This window comes from Corythoichthys intestinalis, chromosome 10, assembly GCF_030265065.1.
Source record: "Corythoichthys intestinalis isolate RoL2023-P3 chromosome 10, ASM3026506v1, whole genome shotgun sequence".
Classification (NCBI taxonomy): domain Eukaryota; kingdom Metazoa; phylum Chordata; class Actinopteri; order Syngnathiformes; family Syngnathidae; genus Corythoichthys; species Corythoichthys intestinalis.
The window spans coordinates 5,840,466-5,852,994 of record NC_080404.1 but is presented as its reverse complement, the minus strand read 5'-3'; the positions used below and the strand labels follow the sequence as shown (position 1 = coordinate 5,852,994).

The window sequence follows — 12,529 nt, the reverse complement described above, 5'->3', positions numbered from 1 at the left end:
ATTATATCCTGGCGTATCGATATTGTAATATGATGTGGCCCTCATCCTGATAAGATTTTTTTTTTCTCTATACTGCACAGCACTAGACAAAAGTATGCCACACACTTTGAGACACAAGGAGATTGTTTACAACAATATTTGCACACAATTGTTGGGCCTTTGTGCTTTTACCTCTTTGAAACATGGTGAGGGGTTCCGCATCTGTTCCAGCATGGCCCATTTGACGGTGGCCTGACGTATGTTGCCGTCGTATTCCCGTGAGCTCTGGGTGCCGCTGGGAGTCCCTCGGGAGCGCTCGTATCCCGGCTCGTTGAAGTAGGGCTCGGACACCAGGATGAGGGACTGCACTGACACTAGCACCTAAATGACAGAAACCACAATACGTTGAAAAATAGGATTATATATGAAATTTTTCCTTAGTGTGGAACAAAAACAACATTTTGAAAGCATCACGATCTTGTATTTCTTTCATTATTTACTTTCTTCAACTCAGCAACAATAGACATCCCATTCATTTAAACTGGGAGGACTAGCTGTCAATCCTCGTCTTTTAGTGCCATTGACACCACTAGAAGTCCACTTCCTTTTGAGTCACTCAAACGAAATTGGATGTTTAGCACCGTCCATGGTAGCCAATGAGTTAAAATACTAAAACAATGACTGTCTGTGCCTGCTGGACCGGCCACACTGGAATTACAGTAGATTCCGTGTGTCTGAAAAATGTCCACCCCAGGAAAATAATGACCTCCAACTGATGTGATCAGTTTAAAACGTAACGCCAAATTTCCAAGCCGCTTTGATAGCCAGTTAAATGTTGGCACAGTTCCACCAAAGGCCTTCATTTTCCTTTAGTGATCTATAACATGATAATTGGAATTATAATCAGTGGAAACATTTTCATGTGCTTTCTGCCACTGCAAACAAGGTCATTCTGACAAATAAGGATTCAACTACCGAGCACACGGCATTGCTATCAATGTATATTTTCGTTGTTTTTGTGGTGCGGACTTTCAGAATGCATTTAGTCATTTCCACCTTTTGCCTCTACAATATTCAATTCGGATTATATGAGGTCTTTTGTCCTCAAGGGTCCATTCTCAGACTGCTTTTATTCAACATCGATAGCTCAGATTAGGGAACGTCACAACATCTTCTATTCATACTTATGCAGATGACATACAGTTGTGTTCAAAATTGTTCAAGCCCCACAGTGGACAAGTGATTTTGTAAGTTTGATATTCATTTTTCATCTTGTTTATAATTACATCAAATAATGACATGTCAAAAAGACATATACAACTGAAATAAAAATAATATTTTTGGAAATATTCCAATAAATGACCTTTCGGTGATTACCTCAACGACAAAATTATTCGACCGGCCCAAGTCCACTACTCTTAAGAATAAAGGTTTCCATCAGGTGTTCTCAAACAGCTGATGGAAACAGCTGTAGAAGTGACCGCAACCCTAATTAGCAGCAATTAAGCAGTTTTAAAAGGACTAACTTCTTGGCAGTTAACGACATCTTTACAACACGGTGACGTCCAACGAATGGTCAAAAAAAGTTCAGAGAGGAGGTCTTTTCACTTCATAAGCAAGTATACTGGACTGTCTCAGAAAATTAGAATACACAATATTCTAATTTTCTGAGACAGTCCTGTATATTGTTCTATGTAAAGGACGTCAGCCAAGGTCGGCCCCCCACATTTTTACCACGCCAAATCTGGTCCCCTTTGCAAAAAGTTTGGACACCCCTGCTTTAAATGGTGGATTAATGTACAGGACTGTCTCAGAAAATTAGAATATTGTGTATTCTAATTTTCTGAGACAGTCCAGTATGGATATAAAAAGATGGCAAAAGGACTAAAAATTTCAAGAGACACAATTGGGAGCATAGTCCGTAAGTTTAAAGCTAAAGGCGCAGTGGAAATGCTACCTGGGCGTGGCAGAAAGAGGTTACTGTCTGCAACTGCTGTGCGATACCTGAAGCGAAAGGTGGAGAAAAATCCCCGGCTGACAGCTGAGGAGCTACGACAGGACATGTCATTGGAAGGTATTCAGGTTTCATCCTAGACAATAAGATGCACACTGCAAAATGATGGCTTCCATGCAAGAACTTCCAGGCGCAAGCCCCTGCTGACTCCAATGCACAAGAAGAATGCTAAAAACCATGTGGACAAACCACAAAGGTTTTGGGATACTGTTCTCTGAAGTGATGAGACCAAAGTGGAACATTTGGGCCAATGGATTAGCGGTACGTGTGGAGGAGACAGAATGATGCATATAAAGAAAAGAACACCCTACCTACTATGAAGCACGGTGGGGGGGTCAGTCATGCTCTGGGGTTGTTTTGCTTCTTCAGGTACAGGGAATCTTCAGCGTGTGCAAGGTATTATGAATTCAGTTCAATACCGAGAGATCTTGGATGCAAATGTCATGCAGTCATTGACAAAGCTGAGGCTTGGGTGAGGTTGGACTTTCCAACAGGACAATGATCCTAAGCATACCTCAACATCTACCACATCTTGGTTGCAAAAGAAGCGCTGGAAGATTCTGGAGTGGCCATCGCAAACTTACATCCCATTGAAAAGCTTTGGTGGTACTTGAACGCAGATGCAGCACGCAATGCCAAAAATGTTAAAGGAACTGAAGGCCTTTGCCCATGAGAAATGGGCAAAGATACCTGTGGATCACAGCAAGAAACTTGTGTCAAGCTGTGCTTCACGTCTAAAGGATGTTATTGTTGCAAAAGATGTTGTACTAAGTATTAAAGTTATACACACCTAAGGCGTTGAATAATTTGTCAGTGAAGTACCGTAATTACAGAAAGGCCATAAATTGGAATTATTCTCAAAAATATTTTTTTAATTTCAGTTGTATTTGTCTATTTGACATGTGATTATTTAAAGTGATTATAAACGAGATGAAAAATAAATGTCAAACTTATCTACTGTGGGGGTTAAATAATTTCGAACAACTGTACAACTCCACATTTCAGTGCACAGGCACTTAAGAGTATAGCATTAGTCGACGCTCATAGTGTGGTGTTGGTGCCAAGAAGGAACTCGACCTCGGTTGTCTGCAAGTATTTTGGACCCGAGAAGGACAGTGAACCATGGAGCCCTACATCAGATTGACGGTCTATTTCATTGAAAACAAGTCGGAGCTGCACACCCAGGTGCTAGATACAGCCTATTTCTTGGACAGTGAAAAGATTGCTGAGGCCCTGAAATGAATGCTCTCTGCGTGGGACCTGTAGGAGGAGAACCTTGTCGCCATCACCACCGACAGCAGCTCTAACGTTGTCAAAGCGGCTGAACTCAATGAGTGGATGCGAGAGCAGTGCTTTGGTCACAGACTGCACCTAGCAATCAGTATGTCACGTTATTTTGTATTTATGTGTGTGACTTTTCTGATAACTTTTATGATGGTACGATTTATACTGGTTTAGCTAAGCATTCAGCATAAAGTGTAATCCAACAGTGTAGCCTATAATATGACCGTTTAATGGCTATAGCTATTTTTCTGTATGTGCTTGCTTTAATTCTGTGTCATTACCGCCATCATAAAATCTTAAATGTTTCATTGGCATAAGCGTTAGAGCAGTAAAGCTTAATATGTGTGCGTTCGTGCGCACAGTGGCCCCTAACTTAAAATTTTAGAGCTGCAAGCACAAGATTCCGAGGCGCACACTGTAAATCGACATGCAAGGTTTGTCTATAATTTTCACTGTTTAAACAATAAATAATTTTTTGATAAATGCATAAAACTACAAATTTATGAGTCTATTTTGTTCTATATCAGTTTTGACATCATCCAATATGCTACTTAGAAATTAGGTTAAACATGGGAATTTTGTTCTATTTCTGTCGTCGTCACCTGGCACTACAACCAGTCGGCAACGGATTTGTCTCTATAACTGGAAATGCATCTATGACTGAAATGTCAGACCTCTACCTATTTTCCAAGTGGGTGAACTTGCAAAATCACAAGGGGTGCAAATACTTCTACTCCTTACTGTACAAATAAATATAAATAGGTATATATAAATATCACTTTTAACAAGTTGCTACATTTACATGAGGTGGATATATCAGTGTGTGCCACCACTTATGAAATATGTCTACATTAATGCATTTTGACCACTTCCAAAACGGCAATCAATGAATGCCCATTTTCGCTTAAATTGCTTGGATTTTAACTAGGCCTGTCAACAATAACGCGTTAACGACCATGATTAATCTGGAAATATTAACGCATAAAAAAAAAAAAAAAACGCAATTTACCGCTCACACCAAGTTTGGCCACAACTGCCTCCCGTAGTCCCACACGCTGATGTTTACATTCTCCACGCGGCAGTGCAGGACATAATGCAGCCAGCCACGATGAGTGAGGATGATGACCAAATTCCGTTTTAAAAAGCTGCCTAATGGAAATCTGGATAAAACCAAAGTTGTGTGCACATACTGATGTAATGAACTGTCATTCGATCGAAGCTCACCAGCCTAAAGTACCACCTTCGGGCACAGCTAGTGTTAGCAATGACGCTCACACTGCGGGAAACAAGCCGCAGTCATCAAGCTACACTGGCAGAGTGCGGACTCGGACTTGTCAACAAAAGACAACAAGTAGGTTGACTACTGCTATCGCTACATGGGTAGACAGAGACTGTAGAGGGTAGACCCATTAACATAGTCGAAGACGAGGGCGTTGAAAATCCAATGACAACAAACAACGATGACAAACCACTAGACAGGTAGAAGGCAGTGCCAGCATGGACTCATGTCCACTACAGTGGTGGTCTGCGCTAGGCCTGAACGATATATCGTTTAAACATCGCCATCGCGATGTGCGCATGCGCAATAGTCCCATCGCAAGGACGTGCGATAGTTTTGTCATTTCATTTTTTTAAATCCACAAACGTTTGTTTTGAGGAAGGAGCGCGAAGGAGAGCGCACAGCCTCTCATTCCCTCCAACTCGCAGTCATCGGCTCCTCCCCTGCTACAGCGGAGTGGAGGGAGGAGGGGCCGAACAGCAGAGCGGAGGGAGGAGGGGCCGTTTTCAAAGTGAAAGCAAGCAACACGTTGAATAGGGAAGACTGTCTCCAAAAGGAGTTTTGGAAGTATTTTGGCTATCGACAAGAATATAAGGAACAAAAAACAGCCCTGTTGACAGTGCCTCGCCATGGTTGCCTCAACAAGAAGTAATCCGTCGAACATGTGGGACCATTTAAAACGCAGGTATCTATGCATTCCTGCTACGAGCTTCCCATCAGAGGCTTTTTAGTACAGGTGGGAACATTGTTACGTGCCAACGTTGTTGTCTCAAGCCTGCAATGGTGGATAAACTAGTAGTCTTGGCCAAAAACCTATGAGACCCAGTTGAGAATTGCTGAGCAAGGAAGGTGGACGATATGCAGACAAATACATAACACAGCTGCAGGAATGTCTTTTCTTCTTTTTATTCATGTGACAGCTATCAGGAAGGCAGGAAATTTGGGAGTTAAAATGGTTCTGTTATTCATCAGTTATTTGCTGTTATTCAGTTCAATTATTTACAAGTTCAATTGAGTTTCTGTTTCTTTTATATTTAAATTAATTGTAAATCGTATTTTTCAAATAACTATAGTACAGCTGCACATAAAGTTTTGATACTTAATATTTTTTAAATATTTTTACAACTTTGTTGCAGTTTTATATTGTTATATTTTGTGTAAACAACTCAGGGGACTAATGCACTTGCACTTTTATTTGACAGATTTAATATTTAAGTTCAAATATGTTGACAACTTTATTGTTTTACTGAGGTTTTTATTTATTGTTATAGTTTGTGAACAACTCTTATTTGTCATATTTAATATTTTTGTTCAACTATGTTTACAACTTTGTTGTTATTTTACAGAAGTTTTTATTTATTGTTATATTTTGTCAAAAACTTAGGGGACGAATGCACCTGCTCTTTTATTTGTCATTTAATGTATTTGCTGCTGTTGAAGTGTCAAATATTGTGTTCAATAAATTATCTATTTTGTGCAGACATTGCTTCCTGGATCCCTTCATAATAATACAGCAATCTTAATCATTCACAAATGAAACGGTATTATATGAATACACTGTGGTCACGGTGTGTCATGCAAAGTATTTCCAAACAGCTATTCAAGTCATCTAGTGAAAATTTCTTTAAAATGAAAAAAAAAAAATATATATATATATATATATATATATATATATATATTTTTTTTTTTACTATCGCAATATAATATCGCAATATATTGCACACCTCAAAAAAATCGCAACAATAGTTTTTTCCAATATCGTTCAGGCCTAGTCTGCGCACAGTGGTGCCCACAGTAAGCTGGCCCATGCAAAAAAAACTATCGGGTCACACCTGCCACAACCGTTCCTTGCGAGAGACTGTTTTCTTTGACAGGGCACATTGTTCAAAAGAAAAGGTCTGCTCTGTTATCTGAAAATGTCAACAAGCTAGTTTGCTTGAGCAGTTGGTTTAAAAAAAAAAAAAAAAAAAAAAAAAAAAAAAGTATGACTGGCCAACTTAAACAGTGTTTCTAAACACACACACAGTTTAGTGTAATGTTTTTCAGTTAAGTGTGTGAAAATTGACAACTTTTTTTTTTTTTTATATCTCACACAGCTTTCAGGCCATTTAGTGTAAAACTGCAAATGCAGCATTTTTTTGTGTGAAATGTTTAATTTAACAGACAAGTTGTTTACACATTTTTGAAACACTAGCTATTGTTACTGTATTGTGCTTGTCTGCTCTTTAATTTGGCAGTTAATTTTGGGTAATATGCCAAACGGTACTTGAGTCACATTGTTAGTCTGAGGCACTTTAATCTGTTAAAACTCTTTGCTGTATAATACAGACAATGTTCTTATTATATTATACGAGCTGAGTTGTTAAATAAAATTTTAAAACTCTATTTGGTTAAGTATGAATTCATTCACGTATCATACATTTCATCTTAAAACTAATTTTAAGTCAATTATAGTATTTTCCTAGATTTTTTTTTTTCCTGAAGAAAAACTTTATTTATCCCAAGGGAAATGTGATTAATCATGATTAATCACACAGTTGACATATGATTAACTAGATTAAATTTTTTAATCGTTTGACAGCACTAATTTTAACATTTAGGCCAGATACTGTTATCTCAAAAACTAAAGCCAATTGACACTTTTGACCTCATTTTTCTTTTTTAGTTACCCAAATTTAGCAACGTCTTTTATCCAGGAAGCATTTTGCTTGTAGACCAGTGTATTCTTTCTATATTATGTTTACAACAAAATATTAACTCTATGGCCACCATAGATGTGCCATCAATTTTGACTGGCAGCGATCGAACGATCAATGACATTGAAAAGGATCTTAAAGTAAGCTATCATCACACACTATGCCCCAGACCCTGTAGCAGTGTAATGACAGACTAGTGATCAAATTTACTGGTTGTAAGACTTGACACCATGTTCAATGTACCTGTAAAAAGCTTGAGGTCTGTGGGTTCCACTTCTCCTCTGGTCTTCCATGCCATGTGTTGAGGATACTTAAACATACCTGAACACAAGCGTTAAGAACAATTAGGATCAGAAATGAATCTAATGTGTATAAAATAAAGAGAAGCTATGTGTTTTCCACAGTTGGAATTCGAGCTTTTCCACTGACCCATTTAATTCATGTTAATGCAACTAATGTAAAATAGATCCATACTTGACTACATTAAAGTGCATTGAGAACACTTCAAACTTGAAGTTCATTTTCCAGAGGACTGAGCTGACAGATTTAATTTAAGGCATTTGTCAATGGAAGCATAATGCAGGGATCGATACTGATCCTGAAAAAAAGAAGTCCAAGAGAATTCTTATCAACCCACTGCAACATGCCATCTCTTAACCCCTCCCCGATTGAATCAGCTACCCCTTTATCAGTGTGCTAAATTGCACCCGGCTTTCTCCGAGCCTGACCATTGAGGTGGGAAGCCCTGGGTATTTCTTATAGCAGCTGTCGAGACTTATTATGGAAATACACATAGACTGTCAGCAGCTGCCTAAAGAGCTGCAGCAGATGGTGAGCTGAAGCACCTTGACCCGCCCCCTTAACTCACTGGCTGCTATTGATCGCACTGGACATCCAATCCAATTGAACTGGGAGGTCTGGCAGAGAATGAAGAAATGTTAATTCGCTCCCAGTTCAAATGATTGGATGTCTACTATTGACAAACTCATTTCAAATCACACCACACAGGAGTTTGAACAAGTTTTGTGTTCTGTTATCGTAATTCGGGTAGGTTACTTTTGACACAATTTGTAACAGTCCTCAGCCTTAAAGTGCCTATAACATAAAAAAGCCTGTTTATTTCATATTTCACGCTGTATTTTATGCTACTGAATAAAATGGACCACTTGGAAGCTATTGTTTTATTTATTCAATTTTTGAATCCCGCGCCGTCACCCGGGTCAGCATCTCACGATACAGGATTGCTTTATGCATGCAGACGGACTGCGGATTCCGCTGGTTTTTTTTTCGCTGATTTTCGCATCACGCCAGCCAAATGTGCTGCAGGGTTTTGTTGCTGCACCAGGGAGAGGAGTGTGAGCCTTTTTGGGTTTCAAAAGGTTCCCATTTACTCCGAGATTGGCCAAAACAAGTCCAACAACTGTGGGACCATTGGACTAACGAGGAAAAATCGTGTTTTGTATTATGTAAAATACTGGGAACATGTCATATGTTTTAACACGGGGGTGGCTTGCATTTTGTGGCTGACAATGCTCCTTGTCAACTGAGAATGCCACTCGGCCGAAGACCGGCGGCTTGTCGCACACCCCCTCGGTCCTTTTCGCTTGCCCGCCAGGAGAGTGCTATACTTAGCTTATTGCCCTCTTCGTGTGCCGGCGTTCTGTCAAATTTTGCATCCCATCAGAAATTGCAACTTTGTGTTAAAAATGGCCACGAATACAGCGACTACAAAGTAGACACAACAAACTTTCTTTAAATAAAGGAATATTTACTCACGTTTGATCATGTTTGATTTGGGTTAGCATGTCGGCTAGCTGTTACGCCTCCTGGTTTGTTTATGCTCTCCAAAGCCAGGGCAGGGAAATGACAAAAGCCGGACTAACTTCAGTGGCATAAAATATCGTTCGGGAGGTGCAAGAAGTTGACAGTTTTGACCATTATGGAGTAATTTTGCCATGTCGTACGGAATAAATGCATTTTTAATATTTCACACAAGAATTACTTGTCATGACATTACCTTTTATTTAGCAATTGGGGAAAATACATAGATAAAAAGAATATCCCGTGAAAATATTGGGAGTAGAGAGATTGAAACAATCATGACATTTTGCTACTCTGTGTCGTATTTTCCTCGTTCTGAATAATTCTCCCCCAATGGGCTGAATTCTAAATCAGATAAAATCGTGACCCTGCCGACATCATCCTCCAGCTGGGGACGCTAGAGCGCTATAATGACAGGCAAGGACTAAATGGCAGATTAAAAGACTCATTTCTCTTCATCTGCGCTTTGCCAAATTGTTGTATATCGTCAAATCGTTTCAAAATATCATTCTAATTCACATAGTAATGCTATTTAAAGTGCATGTGACGTGAAAAAGCATGTTTAGTTCATAATACACGCGGTAATTTATGCTCCTGAATGATATGGACCGCTTGGATGTGTGTGGAAGCGATCGCTATATTTATTTAGTTTTTTGAATCCCGCGCCATGAAAATGAGTGACTTCCGGCTTCGGTCTTGCATTGAGGAGGGCGCTGTGACGTGTACGGGTGAAGGCGTCCTCTTCACTAAACAGCCGTACTGTTGTGTATGAGGACTAAGGATTCAGCTGATTTTGCGGATTAATACGTTTATTTTTCGCATCACGCCAGCCAAACAGCTGCAGAAAAATCTTGCTTTATGAGGGAGAGGCATGTGCGCCTTTTTGGAGTTTCAAAATGTTCCCATTCACCGTGGATATTGGCCAAAACAAGTCCTACTACTGTGGGACCATTGGACTTACGGGGAAGTGAGTAAACATCTTGTTTTGTATTATGTCAAATACGAATACAGCGATTACAAAGTAAACACTACAAACTTTCTTTAAATAAGGGACTACTTACGTTTGATCATTGATAGGCATATAAAAAGCTCTCCTCATGCACATTAGCTGCACAACAACTGCAGCCGCCCTCCTCCAGGGAACGAACTGTAAATTGCTCTCCGCCAGGCAGTTTGCCGATCCGCGAAGACAATCGACAACCCAGTCGTCATGTCAAATAATCCGAGCTAGTTATGTGTGATTTTCCGCTTCGAAAACTTTGAAACATCACTCTGTTCGGGTTAGCATGTCGGCTAGCTGTCACGCCTCTTGGTTTGTTTACATTCTCCGAAGCCGGGGAAGGGAAATGACATATGTCCGATTTAGGTGTCATAAAATATCGTTCGGGAGGTGCGACAGTAAAGGTGAAGTCGACAGTTTTGACCATTATGGAGTAATTTTGCCATGTCGTCCTGAATAAATGCATTTTTATTATTTCATATTCCAATTAGCACAACACTGTTATTTGTCATGACCATGTCATTTATTTAGCAATTGGGGAAAATACTTGGATAAAAAGAATATCCTGTAAAAAAATATTGGAGTAGAGAGACTGAAACAATGACATTTTGCGGCGCTCTTCGTCGCGTCGCGATGAGCCCAGTCTCCCGCTGACGCCATCCACCTGTTGGGGACGCTAGAGCCCTATAATGATAGGCGTGGCTAACCAGCAGATTAAAAGACTAATTTCTCGTCAACTGCGCTTTGCTAAATTGTTGTATATAGTCGAATCGTCTCAAAATATGATTCTAATTCACATAATAATGCTATTAAAGACTTTTTTTCTCCTGTCGTATGCTCTTTAAGACTTTTTTTTAATCCTGCCATAGGCCCTCTAACCATAAAATTATTTGTCAAAACGTTCCACTCACCTTGCCGTCATTGTAAAGGTTGGGGTTAAAGCGTACACTGTGTCCACCGGTTGTCTCCAGGTTCACCAAAGGAGGTGAATTGGGATAGTCTTGGGGGAAATACACATCAAATTCAAAGCACCCGTTGGCATACGGGGTGTCTGCTGGGCCTGTGATGAGAACCTGCAAACCAAATCCAAAGCAGAATAAGGACAATATGCTACAAAGCCCTGCTATATTGCACTTTTTTTATTCTATGTATTTAAAATGACTTTTTTGTCATACATGTCTTACTATTTATGCAATAAGTATGGAGTGGAAGTCCTGCGACAAAAGAAACAACTAAGACACCAATTGGAATGAAGGGCTCCAGGGTGGAGCTACCAGGATATGCTGACCCCGTTTCAGGGTCAGGCAACTTTTAGCTGATGTTGCTATGTAGACCATACCAGTACAGATGCCCCGGGAGGCAAATGGGACAGAAAGCAATTCTAGTGCTTTACTTTCTCGTCTTCCAACATTTGTCATCTTATTTTCTGACTGAAAAGTGGGAAGATAACTTCTGGTTAAGTGTAAGACATATTTACTAGGGATATCCCGATCCGATGGCACCATTTTTCTGAGGATCGAAATCGGGTGACAAAAATTGAGTTTTTAATTACAAAAAAAAAACATTTTTATAAATTTCTTTATTATTCTTGTACAGCCTCCCACCCTCACTTCCGCTAAGTAGTGCCACCAAACTGTTTGGAACTTGAAGTTAACCATGATTGACAGTTTTTCTAGCTTTGATCTGGCGCAAGAAGGCTCGGTAGCTCTACGATCCAAGGCACAAATGTCTTAATCATTGTTTAGCTTGTTACACATGCAACTCATTCAAGTGAGAGGCAGCGTGGGCATCAAAGCGTGAGTGAATTTGAGTGGACTCATTCAATGAAGCATTTAATAAAGACAAGCATTTTTCCACGTTATTCTTGTTTTAAAATCATTCAAATTATGAAAGCGGCATGGTGGGTGGGACATTGGTTAGCACATCCACACTATAAAAACACGATTTTTCATTATGATCCATATAAATTGTATAAATTATACTAAAAGTATTTAGATAAGCAACTGAATTGTATTAAATTGCTTAAAATTAACTCTCTTCACCCACTCTTAATCAGTATAAACCTCAACTTGAATAAACAAGATAATAACTCCCCAAAAATAATACAGTGGTATGAAAAAGTACCTGAACCTTTTAGTTTCTCACATTTCTGCATGAAATCACCATCAAATGTGATCTGATCTTTGTCAAAATCACACAGATGTAAAACCAGTGTCTGCTTTAACTAAAACCACCCAACCATTTATATGTTTTCATATTTTAATGAGGATACCATACAAACAATGACAGAAGTTGCTTTATTTTTGTGAATAAATGCTTAAATCCCCGAATTCTTCATAGATATGGATGTAAAACAGTCTCGATTCTTTGTTAAAAGTAAACTATGAGGATAGTCAGCAACGAAAATTAGCTGCATTCATGTGTAGACAAAGAAGAAAATTCCTGCCATAAATGCT

General features: G+C 39.3%; 1 protein-coding gene across 5 annotated transcripts in view; it reads right to left on the bottom strand.

Annotated features, from left to right (window-relative positions):
* birc6 (baculoviral IAP repeat containing 6) overlaps positions 1-12,529 on the bottom strand; it is a 188,121-nt gene that overhangs the window by 24,001 nt on the left and 151,591 nt on the right. For all 5 annotated transcript variants that reach the window (XM_057848347.1, XM_057848350.1, XM_057848349.1 and 2 more), the window contains exons 69-71: positions 10,985-11,146; positions 7,496-7,573; positions 172-360 (exon numbers count right to left, since the gene is read on the bottom strand). In XM_057848347.1, the coding sequence (XP_057704330.1) occupies positions 172-360; positions 7,496-7,573; positions 10,985-11,146 (429 nt within the window). The remainder of the gene's footprint in view (positions 1-171; positions 361-7,495; positions 7,574-10,984; positions 11,147-12,529) is intronic.